This window comes from Leptidea sinapis, chromosome 31, assembly GCF_905404315.1.
Source record: "Leptidea sinapis chromosome 31, ilLepSina1.1, whole genome shotgun sequence".
NCBI lineage: Eukaryota > Metazoa > Arthropoda > Insecta > Lepidoptera > Pieridae > Leptidea > Leptidea sinapis.
The window spans coordinates 1,811,080-1,830,734 of record NC_066295.1 but is presented as its reverse complement, the minus strand read 5'-3'; the positions used below and the strand labels follow the sequence as shown (position 1 = coordinate 1,830,734).

The following is a 19,655-nucleotide window of genomic DNA, read 5'->3' as shown; positions in this document are numbered from 1 at the left end:
GTTCAAAGTTGAACATGACATGGAACTAACTAGTCTCAAAAAAAGGGGAACCGCGTCAGTTAAAAGCGGAAGGTGGTCCATTATCAAGAAAGGCGGTGTAAAAAGCGGAAAAGCGGTACATCTGGCAACACTGCTCGCACGTCCCGTGCATCTGCCCTTCAAGTTTTCTCTAAACTTGTTAGGGTTGTTGCTAGTCGTCCGATTATCAGATGAATAAACAACCTGAAAAATAAACATATGCTGTAAGGTGACGTTAATACTTACATAATAGTTCCATAATCACTTTAATTTTTTTTCTTAACTGGGGTTTATAGCAAATTTGAGCCATAATAATTATTACTGCAAAATCAAACATGTACTTGCAGATATGTAGATACTAATACGAAAATGATAAGATGATGATATTTAGATAATTTATACGTCTTGTTAGTGTACTGTAACCGAACACGTCGAAAAAAAATGAGGTTGACAGTTTACCTCTATTTTGAGCAATGTGCGTGCATTGCACTAACAGAAAGTGACAAACAAACCGCGAGTGTAAGAGGTAGCTTGTCACGCACACGAAAGTGCCAGTGGGATGCTCCTTTGCACAGGATGCTGGCTAGTTTAATTCATTGATTTGATAACAACATTATTCAATTGTTATTATAGCAGGTAGTAGGTACACTGCTGTGGGAATATTTTTTTTGTATGAGCGCAATCAATCTATCGTGGCGTATAGTGCTGTTCCCTTCCTTCCCACGTTATGTTAGCTACTGCCACAACAGTCGACTCAACCAACGCGACGAAAGTTGACCCGACCAAACATCGTGTTTGCTTGCTTTGATCTGCGTCGACTCGCGGACACAGTACCTACTAAATCAGTAACTACTAATTTTTATAGTCGAGATATCTCGAAATATTTTTATAATAGAATGATTTCATTAGTATATATCTTAATCGCCCACTTCTACCAATAAGTATTATAGATGCTACCATTATTTAGGTACTTAAAATTAAAAAAAAAGTTTAAAGAATATTGTGAATGTCATTATGCTAGCATTGCAATAAATTATATTTAATTAGAAATAAACTGATTTTATACATTACTGAGCCCTCAGCTGCAAAATGCGTTGTGTATATAATATTATGACTACTTCTCATGAAATTTATAATTGAATACTATTTAATTCAGAAATCTATTCTTTTTGAGGAATGCAGTTATTTCACGAACATTTTCCTAAGTATATACCAAAGAATATAGGTACTACACCCAATCAAATTAAGACATTTATCTATTCACTCATGTACTATATACAACAATCAACATAGCCGTAGTCGTACGCTGTAATCTGTGTCGTAGACAATGAAAATTTTAAGGCCACTTCTTTAAAGCAGATGCGCGCGCAATTTTTATTCCGTGTTTCTAAACATGGCAGGTCGAAGTGGTTTTGACGATGGAAATCCGAGGTATAAATTGTTTTTGAACTTTAAACGTGGTATTTGAATCATAGAAGTGAATTTCCTATATTGAAATTTATAAGTGTAAACATTTGGGCTATCGGAATTAGCCTTATTCATGAAAATGAGTTTTCACTGACTGTGCTATAATACAACAATATATTGCCTTATTAATGCAGTGTTCAGCACGAAATAGGATCTGGATGCTATATCGGCTTCCGATGGCTTTATTTACAAAGATTGTTTTGCTAAGTGTTAGTAGAATTAAATTTATAGGTTATAATATGCTATGGATATACTTTGTCTGCAGGGACTATGGAGGTGGAAGAAGGACTGCTGGTGGTCGCATGTTACCAACTGAACCTCCGTACAAAGCTTACGTTGGAAATCTTCCTTCGGGAGTCATTCAAGGCGATATTAACAGAATATTCCCAGTAAGTTTTTAATTATTTGACAAACTGGTTAAACAGATTTTATACATTATTAAATGTTAAATATCATACTTTTACTACCCTGTCAATATTTAACAAAGCATTTTTAAGTAAGATTTTAATTATTCGACAAATTAGTTAAACAGATTTATTTATTTATTTGATATATTATTAAATGTTAAATATAATTCTTCTATTACTTGTCAATATTTAACAAAGCATATTTGATTGTACACAGAATAGTACCATATTCCTATGGAAAATAGTAAATACTAATTGAATCATAAAAGATAAGTTGAAGGGACTGTAAATTTTTCAAAAAAGTTGTTTATAGATTCAATCTTATAGTTTCATTATATCTTCCAAGATATGTGTATTTGACATGTTAGGTTTGTAGTTTATATAAACCTATTCAACTGAAACTAATTGAGTACATAAATACAGTGAGTTTCATGTATTTATAGTAGATAGATATGGGGCGACTAGTTTACTTTAGTTATTTTCATAGGTCAAATGTATATTTCCATATTATGGTATATTTCTAGGGTGCAATGCTGCCAATATCAATACAATCTTTGTAATGCAAAAGAGGGCTATTTGCGCTATTTATAACCTTACCTTGAATCATTGAGAGCACAGTTTAAGAAATAAACATCTTGACTGTTGCCTCAATGAATTGTTGATAATGTTATGTATGCACATAGGCACATAGGTCAATTTGCTAGAAACTTTCATAACCATAATTTTAACAACAGGAATAAACATAAACTTATAATGCCTACTGCTTGGCTAAGTCGAGTTAGTTAGTCTTGTGCGGCATTGTATATGCTCTTACAACATGATCCCAGATAATGTTCAAAACAAAAGTTTTATGAATTTCAAAAAATGTATGTGTGGTAAAGGTTATTATAACATAAATTACTTTCATAATAATACCACTGATTGGGAATTGAGTGACCACCCACAGGCTATTAAACAATAAATTTTATTGTATGATTTTACATTGTAACCATGTTTTCACATAAAAAAAAGCCTGCTGAGTTTGTTGCGCCCATTCTTCTCAAGTCTGAGGCATACCTTTTGGAATGGGTGGTAGTTTTTGACTTTCTATAAGTGATTTTATATCCTATTTTGAATAAAAATATTTGAATTTAATGTAACAATCCTGGTTTTAGTGACCATTTAGCTATAGATTAAATCTAAGTTCCTTGAATTTAAAGCATACTTTAGTATATAATTCATATGGCTATAGCGACTGTTTGAATCATTTGTAACAAATTCCTATAAATTCCATGCAGATATTACAACTGGAGTTGGCCACAAAAGACACAAAGAGCCTTTTTATCTTTTGTTTACAATCACACAAATGGTCAGCAATATTGACTGTAGAAAGCACAATGTACATTTTGGAGTTAAATTTATGGTTTGCATACAATGTGATATTCTGAGCACCAACTGTGTATAGAAACTTATGAATAAGATGCACTTACACATAGATAATCTTGACACACATTCACTGTTAAAGAAACAGTGGAAATAAATAGTATCCCATTAAATAATACCTATGATGTGGAAAAAGTGCTATAAAGTTAGCATAACTATACACAATGTGTCTGTATCTCTTTACCTATAACAAACATCTGGATGTAACAACAAAATTAAATATCTAAATCCTGATATCTTCTGAGTCCCTCAATTTGTATAGTTAACCCCAGAAGTAAGGGATTTCACATTAAAAATAAAAAATATTATTAATAGTATCTAATTTTACTTATTTGCATTTTCTGTATACATTGCATTCCCTATTTGTGGGAACAAAAATAGAAATGTCCGAACCAAAAACAATTTACAAAAAACTTGCCTCAGAAAACACTTACTCAACAAGTATTTCACCCGGCCATATTCGCGAGACCCTGCTTGGCCTCTTTAAGTGATGTTACCAACATTGTTGCAAGATATCAGATATCAAGAACCTGAATTGATCGAAACCACTACAACTGACATACAGGGCCACACTACTAGTGATGATGATCCAAAGTATCCACCCTTGTGGCAGAGAATTCCACCATCAAGGCATGCAAAGCGTAGAAAGACCCAATGTCCATCCCCAGATGCAGTTGAGATATCAAATAGATTTAGTGGTCTCCCAGTGAATGAAACTGAACAAACCCCAATGTTGAAAAAGCCCCATAGGCCACCACTTATAATGCTCTATGAAATGGAGGATATTAATAAATTGACCGAACTCCTAGAAACAGTAGCTCAAAGAAGTGACTTCAATTACAAATTATTAATAAAAACCAGCTCCGGATAAGCAGTGCCAATGTAGAAATATACAAGAAACTTATAACTCTTGTACGCGAACACAGCCTAATACCTTCAACACTAAAGAGAACAGGAGCTACAGGATTGTAAATAAAAATCTACACAACACAACCCCACACAACGAGATAAAAGCAGCAATTGAGAGCACAGGAAATAGTCTTACGGGTGAGATAATTAATCACAATTATGGACCCTCAAAGATGTCTACCTCAACTTTCTTTGTTAATCTGGAACCAAGACCAGGGAACAAGAATGTCAAAGAACTGAGGTTTATCTATTACTAATCCATATCTATAGAAGACCCCAAAAAGCGCAAGACAATAATCCAATGCCCACAGTGCCAGCAATATGGGCACTCCAAAAATTATTGCATGAGGCCATATCGATGTGTAAAATGTGCGCAAGACCATAAGACAAAAGACTGCCCCAAAGTTGATAGAAATACTTCTGCTACTTGTGCCCTTTGTAATGGACCTCATCCAGAAAACTACAATGGATGTGAGGTTTACAAAGAAATGCAAGCAATAAAAGTGCCAAATAAAAATACTCAAAGAGCCGACAGCACAAACACAAACCAAGTAAAGACAGGCACAAACACAATAAAAAATGGACAGACTTATGCAGAGATTCTAAAGAAATCTGTAGAGAAGCAGCCAGAAGAAAACTCCATCTTAGGAATATCAAAATTAGAGCAAATGCTAATAAAACAAGCAGAGAAGTTTGACATAATCTTACAACAAATGAGCACCTTTTTTTTTTTATAACTGGCTCCGTCGATTGAATGTCGACGATTCGGCCAACATCAAGGTGGAGAGATTTTTTATTTTAATTTAGCTGATTGAAGTATATAAAGAGCTGATTTAAAAGGAAATGATCGGTTGAAATAGTTGTGGTTTTCTTGTGAACTGAAGAATAGGCAACAAGAGTTAGTACGGTTAGTAATAAACACCCATAACACAACAATATTAACTACCTTGTTAGTATCTAATCTAAGTTTAAGGGAGAAATGTGTGAATGTAAGTGGGAATATGTGCCTAATAGAAGCGTAGAAAGTATGGGGGATAGAAATAACAATTTAATATTATTGCGGGAGATAAATTTGTAAAGAATCTTTATGAAAGGGGAATGGCATAAAGTAAGAAGAAAAGGGATGTTGATGGGGCGAGGGATATCCTTCGGTAGAAGGTCATATAAAGGAATTGACAATTTAGGGCAATAGAAAAAAATATGTTCAAGAGTACCTTCCTCAAGGCCACATTCACATATAGAATGGTCCCTTACCCGGATATTGGCCAAAAATACTGGGGAACAGACAAATCCCAAGCGAAGTTGTATGATGACAGAAGTGAAAAGTTTATTTTGTTTTTTTTGAGGAAAGAACCAGGGCTTGGAGGGGATAAAGGGTTGGATAGAACCATAGAATTTACCTTTAGTTTGTTTTGTGATTTGCCATAAAGCATTCCATGAATCAGCCAGAAAGTGTTTAGACATAGCGCGTAGATCTTGAGGAAAACAGTAATTAAATTTTAATGATCCAGACTGAATCGCGTCTTAAGCGCACGAGTCTGCAATTTTATTGCCCCTAGTTATCCCCAGATGACTAGGTATCCAAGCTAATGCAACTTCTATTCCCATTATGTGACATCATTAAATTAATTGTGAAGTTGTTTGAAGATTTGAAACGATTTTTTAGGTCCAACAAGCAGCTTAATGAGTCAGACAAGATTAAAGCCTTGTTGATCTGTCCTTGTTGATGTGATTCAACATATGACACCGCCTCTGACAGGGCAATTGATACGCCAGTGAAGATGGAATTCTGCGGGTGACTTTTGTAATTTAGAATTATACAGAACTTAGGGATCCAAACTGCAGACCCCACCCAGCTATTATTGGATAATTTGGATGCGTCCGTTACAACGTCACCCAATCAGACCAATCAGAAGATAGAATAGAATTAAATTTTCTATTGGCTTCAGGACAGTGTTTAGTAATTCCAAAGTCAAAGAAAATTTTAGGTTGGAAAATGAGAGACTGATATTCTACTTCAAAGACTGGGCATAAGGCTGATTGGTAAATGGGAACTGGAAAGGCTTTAAATTTAGTATAAGAATTAATTAACGGAGGCGGATCTTTATGAGACCAATATAAAGAAGTTTGAATAGTTAGAGACAAAGAGTGCAGAATATAAAGAAGGGGGTGTGCGCTAAATTGGATTACGTTAGTTAGGTATCTATCGGCTAGGTACTGACGGCGAAGGTGAAGAGGTGGGTCTACACACTCCACTTGGAGAGCGTTGACGGGAGATTTCATAGCACCAGTTATGATTCGTAAGCATTTGGACTGGATTTTCTCTAATTTGGACAGGGCTATTTTGCTACACGGCTCATGTAGAAAGCTTCCGTACCGAAAGTACCGTATAGAAGACATACATGGGTACATAACTGTAAGCTGTGTATACTGCCCACCAAAACATAAAATAACAGAAGAGATGTTCACCATATTCCTAAATACTCTTGGACACAGATTATTGCAGGAGGTAACTGGAAGTCCAAACACACACACTGGGGCTCCCGCATAATATCAACTAGAGGCAGGCAGTTAAAATACTGTGCTGATGAACAAGCTACTCACCATCTCATCAGGAGAGCTAGCATATTGGCCAACTGACCCCTGCAAGCTCCCAGATCTTCTGCACTTTTTTGTTGTAAAGGGACTGCCAAGGCACTATTTTCAACCAGAATCTTGTTTGAATGGCCACTCAGATCATACGCCTGTTATCCTGACTGTAAGCTCATCTATAATATCTTATACTAAACCGGATACCCTGAGTAACAAACATACTGATTGGGATGGCTTTGGAGAGCATACAGAAGAAAATCTGGTTTTAAAGGCTTGTCTAAGAACAGAGACTGACATAGAGGAAGCCACTAAACTCATAGCCATGAGCATCCAAGAAGGCTGCTGGAGGAACACTCCGAACACAAACAAGGGATTTGGCACAAATATACCTCTGGAAATCAGAAACATGATTAGAGAAAAGAGGTGACTGCGCAGAGTATGGCATAACACTAGGCTGCCCAGTGATAAAACAGCTTTTAACAAAGCTATGAGAAACCTAAAGAAGACTATCAAAGATGTACAGGAGAATGATCTCAAAAATAAACTAGAAAGCCTAACAGCATCACCATCTACGAACAACTCTCTGTGGAAAGTAACAAAGGCTTGTGACCAGCCACAACAAGCCAAGCCACCTCTGAAAAAAGCAGACAATACTTGGGCCAAAACTAGCAAAGAGAAAGCTAATGAGTTTGCAAAACATCTTGCACAAGTGTTTATGCCAAATGAAAGTAGGAGTAGTAACATATTTGAAAAACACATAGATGAAATTCTTAATCAGGACCTTCAGCTGACTCTTCCATTAAAGCCAATATCCGTAAGAGAAGTCCAGAAGGCAATAAGAATCTTAAAGAGAAGAAAGCTTCAGGATTCATAGAGTATATGATAAAATCAGGACCTCCCTGGAGAGTGAGGAATATTGCTCTGTCGTGTTCCTGGACGTGCAGCAAGCATTTGACAGAGTTTGGCACAAGGGGCTGCTCTCAAAGATCAAGACAAAACTCCCTCTCATACAGGGTGGGCCAAATGAAGTCATCCGATCTTGTTTGGCTCTCTTTTTTTTTCTAAATGAAAAACTTCGATTCTGTTTTTTGATTATGTTTATTTGAGCCTTTAGAATTGTATTGGTCAAGTCGAGAAGATCATATCGGCCAAATGGGCGCCGTCACAATTGATTTCCATACGGGCTCGTTTTGCGGCATTTTTCATCACTTCAGCGAGAACTTCGGGCGGCAGATTCTTGCACTCGTGTCGAATGTTGTCCTTGAGGGCTGCCGGAGTATCTGGCTTGTTCACGTAAACACGGGACTTCAACCTTGTAGTTATTACTTACTACTGAAGTCTTACCTAATGGGCAGGATCTTTCAAGTCCGGGTAGACCAAGAAACATCAAATTTCTATGATATAAAGGCAGGAGTGCCACAGGGTTCTCTACTTGGGCCGATCCTTTATAACTTATTTACTGCAGACCTCCCTGAAGCACCAGGCTTAGTAACAGCCACCTATGCTGATGATAGCGCAGTACTAGCCTCAGATAAAGATGCTGGAACAGCAACCAAGCATCTGCAAGCCGGCTTAAACAAAATATAGCAATGGTTTGAGGATTTGAGAATTAAGGCTAGTACATCCAAATCATCTGCCCACCAGTGAAACTGGGAGGCAAAGAACTGCCACAAAGGGAAACAGTAAAATACCTTGGACTCCATTTAGACAGGCGGCTTACATGGAAGAAGCACACCATAGCAAAGAGGGATGAGTTGAAAATAAAGTACCGCAGTTACTATTGGTTAATGCAACGGAACTCTAAGCTTGCAATAGATAATAAATTACTATATATAAAACAATCTTGAAGCCAGTGTGGACATATGGTATACAACTGTGGGGAACTGCAAGCACATCCAACATCAATGTTATCCAAAGGCAGCAAAATATTATATTAAGAAATATTTCAAGTGCACCGTAGTTTGTCATTAATGCTGAAATACACCAACACCGAGGCATAACCACAGTCAAGCATGAAATAAGGCTAGCATCAGAAAGATATAAAAGTAGACTGTCTTGCCACTGCAATCCTTTAGTAACACCTCTTTTAGATGTTAGCTATAGGAAACGCTTGAATCGCTATGATGTGCAAACACTTGACTCCAGAGAGTAAGTAAGCAAGCTGAGTAGTTGCTTCTGCGGGGAAGCACACTCTGCACGTGAAAAATGGGAACACATCTGATTAAAGTCTAAGAGTGCAGATACACAAAAACAAAAAAAAATCGTATACTCAATCACATTGTTATCAGCCGTAATATAACTAATAAAATAAAAATAAATTTCACAAAACATGTGATCAAATAATTTGCAGTTCAGGCAATTTCTCTTATCATAGATGTCCTTCAATTGACGTTAAAGTAATTATGTACCATGGCTTCACTAATATCTGATTAGCATTGTCTATTTATATATTGTGCCATAATTACATGATCACAACTTTGACTGTATGACTGTAGTATTGGTAAAATCGAAACAACTATTGAGGAGGTACACAAAGGGAGGTCAGAAAAATTTTTTTTTACGGATGAGAATTTATTTACGATTGAGCAACATTTTAACAAACAAAATGATCGTATTTATGATCAAAGCTGTAAGGAAGCTTCCCAATTAGTCGACAGAGTGCAAAGATGGCGCTATCCGATTTTTTTTTAATAAGAGGCTTACGGAAAGTGAGGCAACCGCCCATGGACATCCGCAACATCACGTGTCAAGAGATGCGTTGCCGGTAAGGTGGAAGTGTGCTCTTTTCTTGAAGGTTCCTAAGTCGTATCGATTCGGGAAAAACCGCAGCCGGTAATTGATTCCACAAAGTGGTTGTACGAGGCAAGAAATTTCTTGCAAAACGCGAAGTTGTGGAATGCCAGATGTGAACGTGATGCGGGTACTTTGTACGTGATGTCCGACCGCTGGTGTTACGTAATGGTGGAACTCGGCCGCTGGAATCAACCCGAACAGCTCATCTGAGCACTCCCCGTGATAAATGCGGTAGAAGATGCAGAGAGAACCCACATCTCTACGCAACACCAAAGAATCAAGCCGATCGGAGAAGACTTGATCGTCGATGATTCAAGCCGCTCTTCGTTGTATGCGGTCGAATGGAAGAAGCTGGTACTGGAGAGCACCTGCCCAGAGGTGAGAACAGTACTCCATGTGAGGCCGAATTTGCGCCTTATATAGTTGCAGGCGGTGGCTTATACTGAAGTACTGTCTCGCCTTATTGAGTACACCAAGGATCTTAAGAGGCCCGTTTGGCCTTCTCTTCCAAGTGACCACGGAACTGGCTTTAAGGCCTCCGGATACCCCACGCACCGGACGAAACACAGCGACAACGCCGCGATTTCACGCCGGTTTCAAGTAGGAGAGTGATAAAGTGGAGTTCTAGTCCCGATCTTAATCCGCTGTGATAATTTGGAGTCCCTAAAACAATCCGTACGATTGGCAGTGAAGAATTTTCCAATCGTAAGAGTGCATGCTTCTATTGATAACTGGCCTCAACATTTAAAGGACTGCTAATGGAGACCACTTCGAACAAGCTTTTTATATTTTAAATTGTTTTATATTATTTACTTATTAAACTAACATACTGTAAAAGTTATAAATGTTATTTGCTAGCGCGACTGGTTAAACGCTATATATTTAATGTAAAAAGATAAAATCGTTACTTTGGCTGATCTTTAACAATTCTTTTTGTTAATTAAAACATCACTAATAACTGATAATTATTTTATTATTCCAGGACTTAAACATAAAAAATGTGAGGCTGGTTATGGACAGGGAGACAGATAAATTCAAAGGCTTCTGCTATGTTGAGTTTGAACTTTTGGAGGATTTAATAAAGGCCATCGAACGGAATGGAGTTGTTAATGTGGACGGTAACTTTATTAAAATCGATGTTGCTGAAGAAAAGAGAAATGACAGGCAAGTTAATATTAATGTTTTCAAATGGTTCCACCAGATCTACTACCACATATACTGTAAAGACAACAATATACTATACATAACAGAGAGGCAACATCAGATGGACATAAGCCCTTTATTTTTCAGTTTACCGTTTGTGGTAGATGATAGCCATGAGATTGTATTGTTTGTTGATGATAATTCACTTATTTCTAAAATGAAGCGACGTGCAGATATTGATGACGAGGTAAACAATGCACTCTCAATCATAGTGTTTATAGGGTTTGAGACGAATAATTTGCACTTCAACAGTAAAAAAAAACAGAGTATTTACGGTCGATTACACTAAACACAGTGGAGGCCAGACAAACCAACATACTTATAAATGACCAGAGATTACCACTAAAGGTCTTCTTGGGTATCACGTTACATAAAAAGCTTCAGTGGGGTCCGCATATTGTCCAACTAGCAGAGCGAGTCAGCTCTGCAGCATATGCCGTTGGAAAGATTGGAGAGTACACGAATGTTGCGATCGCTAGATTAAACAGTCTTAATAGTGATTTTCATTAATAAGGGATTGCTTGTAACTAATTCTGGTAGGCTTCATAAGATACATAATAGCTTTAAGAGTAAATGTATACACTTTTATAATAATGTCCCAGCCACTGTTCAGGCATTATCTATAACTAAATTTAAATGTTTTATTAAATAATGGCTTTGTCGTAAATCCTACTACTCTACAGCTGAATATCTAAGTTTTGGACAGCCTGGGACTAGATTATTATTATTATAGCTATAGCAATGACAGTACAATATTATATATTTGATTAAAAAGAGCGCAAAAAAAATGCTGGAAGAGTTGCTTGCGCCTCTTCTTCTCTCTCAGAACGCCATTTGTTCCCGAAGCGTTGTAGTGTCTAGTATATTAGAAATGACATCAAAAAGAATTTTATGCCCTTTATAATAAAGGTACCCAAAACTATACCATTGTAGATCTGACTTTTGAAAGGTATTTCGTTCACAATTTTATGGGTTTTGTTATTTTGCTCAGAACCATACGAATCTTTCTTCTGATACTTTTTTGTCTTTATAACAACTAATTAATAGGGGTAAAAGTATTCACAAGCTATTTCCTAGCATTTAAGGCAAGTTGGTGATCATGGTCACTCAGAGGGTGAATGGAGAGGGTTATGCTCGAAATTTTCCTGTGAGATCGAATCAGAATTGAGGAGATCCTTAAGAGAAACAAAGTCACCGACATAGCCCAGTTGATTGTGAATCTGAAATGGCAGTTGGCCGATGGGGTAGTAATGTCGTTGAATGGCGACCACATACCGGAAGACGCAGTGATGATGATGAGGGAGTTGGTCAATGTTGCGCACAACTTCAAAACTAATATATTACATTCTCGTGTCATGGTGTTAAACTTTGAACTCCTCCGAAAAGCCTTGACCGATTCTCATGAAATTTTGAGTGCATATTGGGTAGTTCTGAGAATCGGACAACATCTATTTTTCATCCCCCTAAATGTTAAGGGTGGTCCACACGAAATTTTTTATTAAAAAATTTTTGACATTTTTTTTTAATTTATTTGATTATGAGTCAGCATTAAAAAATACATACAACTTCAAATGTTCACCCATCTACGATCAACAGTTACTTTTGTATCGCGATTTTAATATCGGCAATACAACGTTTGCTGGGTCAGCTAGTTTCTTTATAGATCTGTTTAGATTTCCACACTATGTTTCCTTTCACAGAATGAGTATTGAATAATAGTACATAATGAATTTAGAAAAACACATAGGTTGGTGTTGATGAACTTCAATGAAACAAATACTAAAGGTTACAGGAAACTTGCCAGAATGCATCATTTAAAACAACAGTCAAAACTGTTTAGTATAAGTGCATATAATTTTATTTTTTTTGAAGTGAAAACTTCTATAGTCACGTTGGGCAATTTTGTAGAGGAAAATCATATAGGTTTGCGACACCGACTGGCGCACGCGATATATAAATAATTTAAAAATATAAATACTACCTGACCCCACAGACGATGTCCTAAAACACGTGTTAAATGTGAAAAATAGGTCCAGACGTTAGGAGGAGATCACTAACATACGTAGGAGAATTATATGTCGACTTTATTGAGAATCTAAATCAATCTCAAATTCACTGGAACACACTAAAAAACTCATCAAAATCGGTCCAGCCACTTAGGAGGTAGTTCAATTGTGAATCTAAACTATCCTCGAATCCACTTGAACACACACAGAAAATTCTATTCAAATCGGTCCATCCGTTTAGGAGGAGTTCACTGTCAACACGCGTACAAAAGTATTATATATATATACTAGCTGACCCAGCAATCGTTGTATTGCCGATGTTAAAATAGCGATACAAAAGTAACTGTTGATCGTAGATGGGTGAAAATTTGAAGTTGTATGTATTTTTTAAAGCTGACTCATATTCAAATTTAAAAAAAAAATCGTGTGGACCACCCTTAACATTTAGGGGGATGAAAAATAGATGTCCGATTCTCAGACCTACCCAATATGCACTCATGAGAATCGGTCAAGCCGTTTCGGAGGAGTTGTGTTTTGTTGTTTAACAACAATGTTTAACACCATGACACGAGAATTTTATATATTAGATAAATATATATATTTAGACACTATAGATGGGTGAAATCTCGTGAGTTCGCGTCACTGTATGGCTCATAGCATCTGTACTTATAACGCTGATGTATTGTGCAACATTAGTGCTGTGTACATATCTTTGATATATTTAATATTATAAAGAGGAAACATTTGTGTTTTTGAATGTATGTTTGTAATGTTATACACACAAAAACTACTGGACCGATTTCAAAAATTCTTTCAGCATTAAAAAGCTGAATCTTCACTGGGTGACATATATTACATTAAAAAAAATAGGGTTCCCTAATAAAAATGCAATAATATAACACAACGTGTGAAAAAAATTGTCATAAAAATCTATCATCGCGTGCGCTGCGGATAGGGACATGATTAGTCGCATGTGGTCAGTAATTATATATTATGTCTCAAGGTGACGAGCGCAATTGTAGTTCAGCTCAGAATCTTTTCAAAGCTTTTCTAGAAACCTGAGCGGCACTGTATTGTAATGGGCAAGACGTACCAATTACCATCAGCTGAACGTCCCACTCGCTCGTACCTTATTTTCATTAAAAAAAATCTCTAGCTACGACGGCCTTCAGACCGAAACAAATATATTATGTTTAATTGATTGAGCAGAGGTGGTGGATTTGATCGTGGTCGACGCGATGGAGGGCGGGATGGACGAGGCGGCTTCAGACGGGACGGCGGAGGAGGCGGCGGAGGTCGCGGTATGTACGACCACTTTGACGGTGGCATGGACCGCCGCGGACCGAGGAACCAGGGTGGAGGGTTCACACATGGTAACATCATCATGCTTTGTAAAGACGCGTCAAACACGGAAACAAAATGCCATTTCAATAGACATTTTAATGTTTTAAAAAAAGATCAGGAACCAATATTTTAAAGAGCAGTTTATGTACCTATGATATGAACTCGCTACTATGAAACTAAGACAGCCAACACAATAATCCATCTCCATTGTGGATAATCAGAGTTAAGAAACTATAAATTCAAATAGCTTGTTTCAGTTGAAATAACTAAATTAAATAAATATGAACAGTCTTCTATTGAAACTACATTGTTTCTGTTGTTTCTTCATCTATCACGAAAGTAGATTGAAATATCTAAAAAACGAAATGAGTAAAACACAGAAACAAATTTTGAAGAGTCTTAAAAAATATCAGTCATATTTTTATTGTATTCATTACTTTTACAACGGCTAAAATATAATTATTAATACAACCAAGTCATTTAGGGATTTTTATAAATAAAAAAACAAGTGTACAGATTTTAGGTGATTTTGTTATTAAAGAATATAAACAGCAATTAAAATAATAGTTGACTAACCAGTTGATTTAATTAATAAAAAACTCATTATTCTTTTATAACATATGTTTCATTTAGGTAACTGGTCAAAATGAGTAAAATTAATTAATTTAAAATACTGGTTTTTGTTATTAGTGACATTTTCTAATGTTACATTCTAAGGATAATGTTAGGCGCCATGGTACATGAGAGAAATGAAAAAAAAAAACAGGCATGTATTCTCAAATCATAAAATAAATTAAATTCACAACACCGCCTTAGATCTGAGTCTAGGCATGTAGCAGCTGTCAAATATAGTTTTATTGTAAAAATATAGTGTTCTCTTGAAATACTTCTACTCATATTATTGTATTACATGGTTAAATTATATCTGGACCTCGCTTTCTCATCGTCACTTTGTTACGGTGTACAAAACAAGCATCGCTAGGATATTATTAAGAATAAACAATGATTAATTTTTGTTATTATTATAGAAGTATTAAAAACAAAAGTCAAAACGCACCAATGTAAACTTCAAATCAAAGCAGTGATGAAAATATGATGATATGGACCTAACAGTAATGAAACTGCAAACCGTACTGATACAACAGGACCAGCCCAAGTGGGTGAAATGGAGGGGGTTTCACGTACCATCGAGGCCCAGAGATAATCTGGCCGTTGAGTACAAGTGCAAATTGTGTTGTAGTAGAGGCATTTCGAGAGCAATTTATTGTTTGACAAGTCTTTGTATGCATTCATTGGTTTTGAATCATTGCTTTAACCTCCTTCCTCTTTTTCTCTCATATGCCTTATAACTAATATTCTTAACAAGTAACGTTTTTGTATTAAATTTGCAGTCATTGTTCATTTCATTGTAAAAAGTTTATCATTGCCAATCTCAGCATTTTTAATGTTATGGGTGCTCACAATAATGTATTTATGCTTGAAGCTAATTGCACGGATTAGGTCACAGAAAAGAATTGTTCTTTCCATCAATTTGGCTTCAAGTATAGAAAGTTTATGTTTAGTTTAGGTTAAATGTTTTTATATTTAATTCTCTGATATTTTAATGGTGAAATTCCATTCTACATTTACTACAAGGTCTTTTCGAGTGGCTTAAATTGGGTGATTTAAATACTTTTTTAATCATCATAACTAACAATAACATCCTTATCATAATTTCATTTACTCCACATGTTTTGCTAAGTTTCCTCAAAGAAAAAACTAACAAAGATAAATTGCTGTGTAATAATGTAATCTCGATATATTTTATATGTATATCATATATTTTATTGGAATCTCAGCACCAAATAAAAACATCTTATTTTTACCTTTAGTTTTTAGACATAGGGATTTCATTTGTATGGTCAGGATATACGGATTTACCCCCATAGCAAGCAACATCCTCAAAAACTGACCATATTATGTCTACAGTAAAATCCATGGGGTTTCAATCCAGATTTGTGCTCGAAGAACGTCAGTCTTCATTAACTTCGCCAAATTGATTCCTTTTCGGAAAAAAATGGGAGAACCGAAAATTCGCAAGAAACTCTTAGTATTATTTTATAAGGTTTTGTTTATAACGACAATAATCACCAAGAAAGATAACATCTTGTTTAATCATGCGCGAGAGAGTTCTTACGGAAATCTTAAATTGTCGTGTTTTTGGTTGCCATCGACATTTATTGGCTTGTGGGATTTTTAACAGTCCGGGGCCGCCCCAATCTTGTTTGATTTACGACAGAGTAAATATAATTATGACAATGTAGTTTTAGGGTTTTGCAAGAATCCTGAGCGGCACTGTATTATAATGGGCAGGGCGTAACATTTGCCATCAACTCAAGATCCTGCTCGTCTCGTGCCTTATTTTCATTTAAAAAATAGATTTAGTTATTATTATATCTTAAATCCAGACCGCGAGCGCGGACCGGGTGGTCCGGGAGGCCCTGGAGGAGCAGGCGGCGAGCGCTGGAGTGAGCGGGGGTCCCGGGGCTCCTCCGAGGAGCCCCGCGGGCCGGGGGAGTGGAACCGCATGGGACGCTCCGCCAACGCGCCCCCTTCCCGGCCGCCGAGGAGGAACTTTGATGATATGCCGCCTTCTCGACCCGGTATTAAACTTTTTTAATTTATATAAACAATATGTTAGATATTTTATATGTTTAGATAGAGTCTCTTGCTGTGACACAACCGAAAAAAACAGGCCAAGAATATTAGTTTAGTGTGTGTGCATTGCTCAAAATGCGAATGCATATCCATCAAAAAAGCTGCAAACGCGATACTAGAAGGAAATTACATGGATATAATATCCGAATTCTATCCGATAGTATGGCGGTCAGTCGCTGAGGAGCAATACCTATAATTTCGCGCTGATATACGAGTGTTACCAATCCTTAGAACAAGGTGCCTCTAACAACTGGGTAAATCTGCAATGGATCAAGGGACACAGCGGTTCGTTGGGGAATGATGCAGCGGATGAACTTGCAAAGCGGGGGTCAGAGACCCAAGTGGCTGGCCCAGTGCCACTCATGTATACGCTCTCTCACCAACAACCTACACAACACCCGATGTCTGTCCGACAAATCTATATCTATATATGTGGAAGCTTGTAATTGGCTTTTAGATTTATGTTTACGATTGTTTATATTGTAAATATTGCTGTAAGATCCCCAAATAAAATAAAATAAAATCTCTCAGGCGATTCATGCACTATCGCCTAAGCCTACTACTATAGCCTAAGTAGACATGATATCCGAATCATTTTCCGCACCCCAACGGGTCTCACATCACTAAACAGGCACCTGTTTACAATCGGCGTAACGGACAGTCCTAAGTGCAGGGGCTGTCAAGCCGAGGATGAAACGGTCACTCATGTAATCCTGGAATGTGCTTGGCTGGCTAACCTACGGGCAAAAACCTTAGTAAATACAAGGTCGCTCCAGGAAGTGCGAACACCCCATGGATGTTCTGAACTTCTGGCCAACACTGCACGCAAAATGGACCCAACTTAGCGGTCTAATTGCATAAACAGGAGCCCCTTACCAATATACATTCATCGAAATATTACATCTTTTTATTGAGGTACTAGTTGACATTCTTATTATACTGACTTGACTGGGAGTCTTATCATGGTCAGTGAGGTGAGCTGGCGAGTGCTACCTTGAACTCAGTCACTCACTAAGGACCCCCGAAAGTTAATAATTTAATTAATGATTTCAATGTTTCTTTTAGACACCACAGGCAGACCAAAGCTTGTACTTGAGCCACGGACCGTGAAGGAGCCGGTAAACGCACTTGCCAGCACAAGTCAGGCTTCCTCAATATTCGGCGGTGCTCGACCGCGGGAGGAAAACCTCAACCTCAAGTCAGGGGAATAAGCTGGACACTCCCTTGTCTAGCTTAAGCTGACTAGCGATAATGTACAGATAAAAGTTAGCACACGTGGTGTGATACACATGTTGGTCACAAGCTCTCGCTGGAACTTGTCATTTGTTTTTAATTTAATTTTATATTTTATGTCGTTCATCTCTTAATTTGTATAATTATTATTTTGAAGTAACTATAGCCGGAGATATATTTTGATCTGCGTTCACCGTCACATGAACATTGGGGTCCTTTTATATACTTTACCCGACAGACATTGTTCTGTACATAATAAATAAAATACTGTTTTTTTATGAACTTGTCAATATTATTTCATAACATCGAGAATTATTTCGTAAAATATGCGCCCTGTTGTTACAATGAAATTGTTTCACAGCAGCACTGTCAAACCGTGTGTCAATAAATTCTCTCATAGTAAATATGTTAATACAAAAAAAATGTTGGAAATAAAAATAATTATGGGTGCCAAATCGAAATAAAAACTATTCTAACACTCAAGTTGGACTAAACTGCACTCCATGAAGTAATCCCCTTTAAAATCCGTTCATTAGTTTAGGATTTCACTGGAAACAAACATCAGGAATAGAAAAACTGATTAAATATGTATTTTTGTTTAGTATTAGGACTTTTAAACAAAGGAACGCAATAGATGCATTCAAAGTTGATTTTCCACGGCAAGTGTCACACAGAGCTTGTTGGTTAGAGAGAGTGCAGCTAACTCAGCTTAGGGTAGACAAAGGCCATTTGTTCTATGTGTATGTATGTCCCATCTCACCCAATATATTCATATTACTATTGTAAATGTGCTATACTGTGCAGGAGTTTTGTTAGGTTGTGAGGTTGTAAATCATTTTTATCGTATGTGTATTTTGTTAGCTTTATTGTCAAATGATTGAATGCTTTTTTCAAATGTCTCCTTTGCTGGACTTACAAAGGGAAGTTTCGGTGTTTAACGGGTCAATTTCAGCACCAGTTTACTTACTGATTTGCCGGTTTATATTTTCATTTATTGTGTATATATTACAATGCATGGAAAGTTATTTCAATTTGTTTACGTCTAATTAATTCTTTACAAATTCAATTTCACAAATGACATGTGGTATTTATATTTTCGTAAGTACATAATATTCTCATAGAGTTTTTGTGAAATTTTATTGAGGTTAAGTTTGCTTTTAAATTGTTATATCTTGCGAAAATACTAAAATAATAGGACATTCATTGATTGGTTATAAAATTTAATTAACTTATAGTAATAATCTTCCGCGTACATTCATAATTTGTACTTTAGATGTATGTGTAATATTATGAAATGTGGCAGAAAAAAATCGTGAAATTGTAAGTGATTTAGAAAACAAAAATAAATTCTTTGTAAAAAGCTTTGTTTATATTTCCAACCTAAGTTAAGTTCAGATCAAAGTGTGTGTTAAGGATTTTGTGCTACATCTACCGATAAGTATTCAATGCCAATTTTAGTGCAACTTGGGAACCCTTGATTAAATATGTACTAATTTAAAGATGACACTGAAAATCGACAGATATATGGCTACAAACAAAAGTATCTATTTGTGTCAACACTATT

General features: G+C 36.5%; 1 protein-coding gene across 2 annotated transcripts; it reads left to right on the top strand.

Annotated features, from left to right (window-relative positions):
- Window positions 1-1,411: 1,411 nt before the first annotated feature.
- LOC126974216 (eukaryotic translation initiation factor 4H) lies at window positions 1,412-19,451 on the top strand. Of its 2 annotated transcripts, none has more exons than XM_050821672.1 (6): window positions 1,412-1,449; window positions 1,751-1,874; window positions 10,591-10,772; window positions 14,027-14,118; window positions 16,609-16,803; window positions 17,924-19,451. In XM_050821672.1, the coding sequence occupies exons 1-6, from the start codon at window positions 1,412-1,414 to the stop codon at window positions 18,067-18,069; spliced, it is 777 nt and encodes a 258-aa protein (XP_050677629.1). In that variant the 3' UTR covers window positions 18,070-19,451. The 2 variants fall into 2 exon arrangements, with proteins under 2 accessions (XP_050677629.1, XP_050677628.1); XM_050821671.1 differs by having other exon boundaries at window positions 14,027-14,190.
- Window positions 19,452-19,655: the final 204 nt, after the last annotated feature.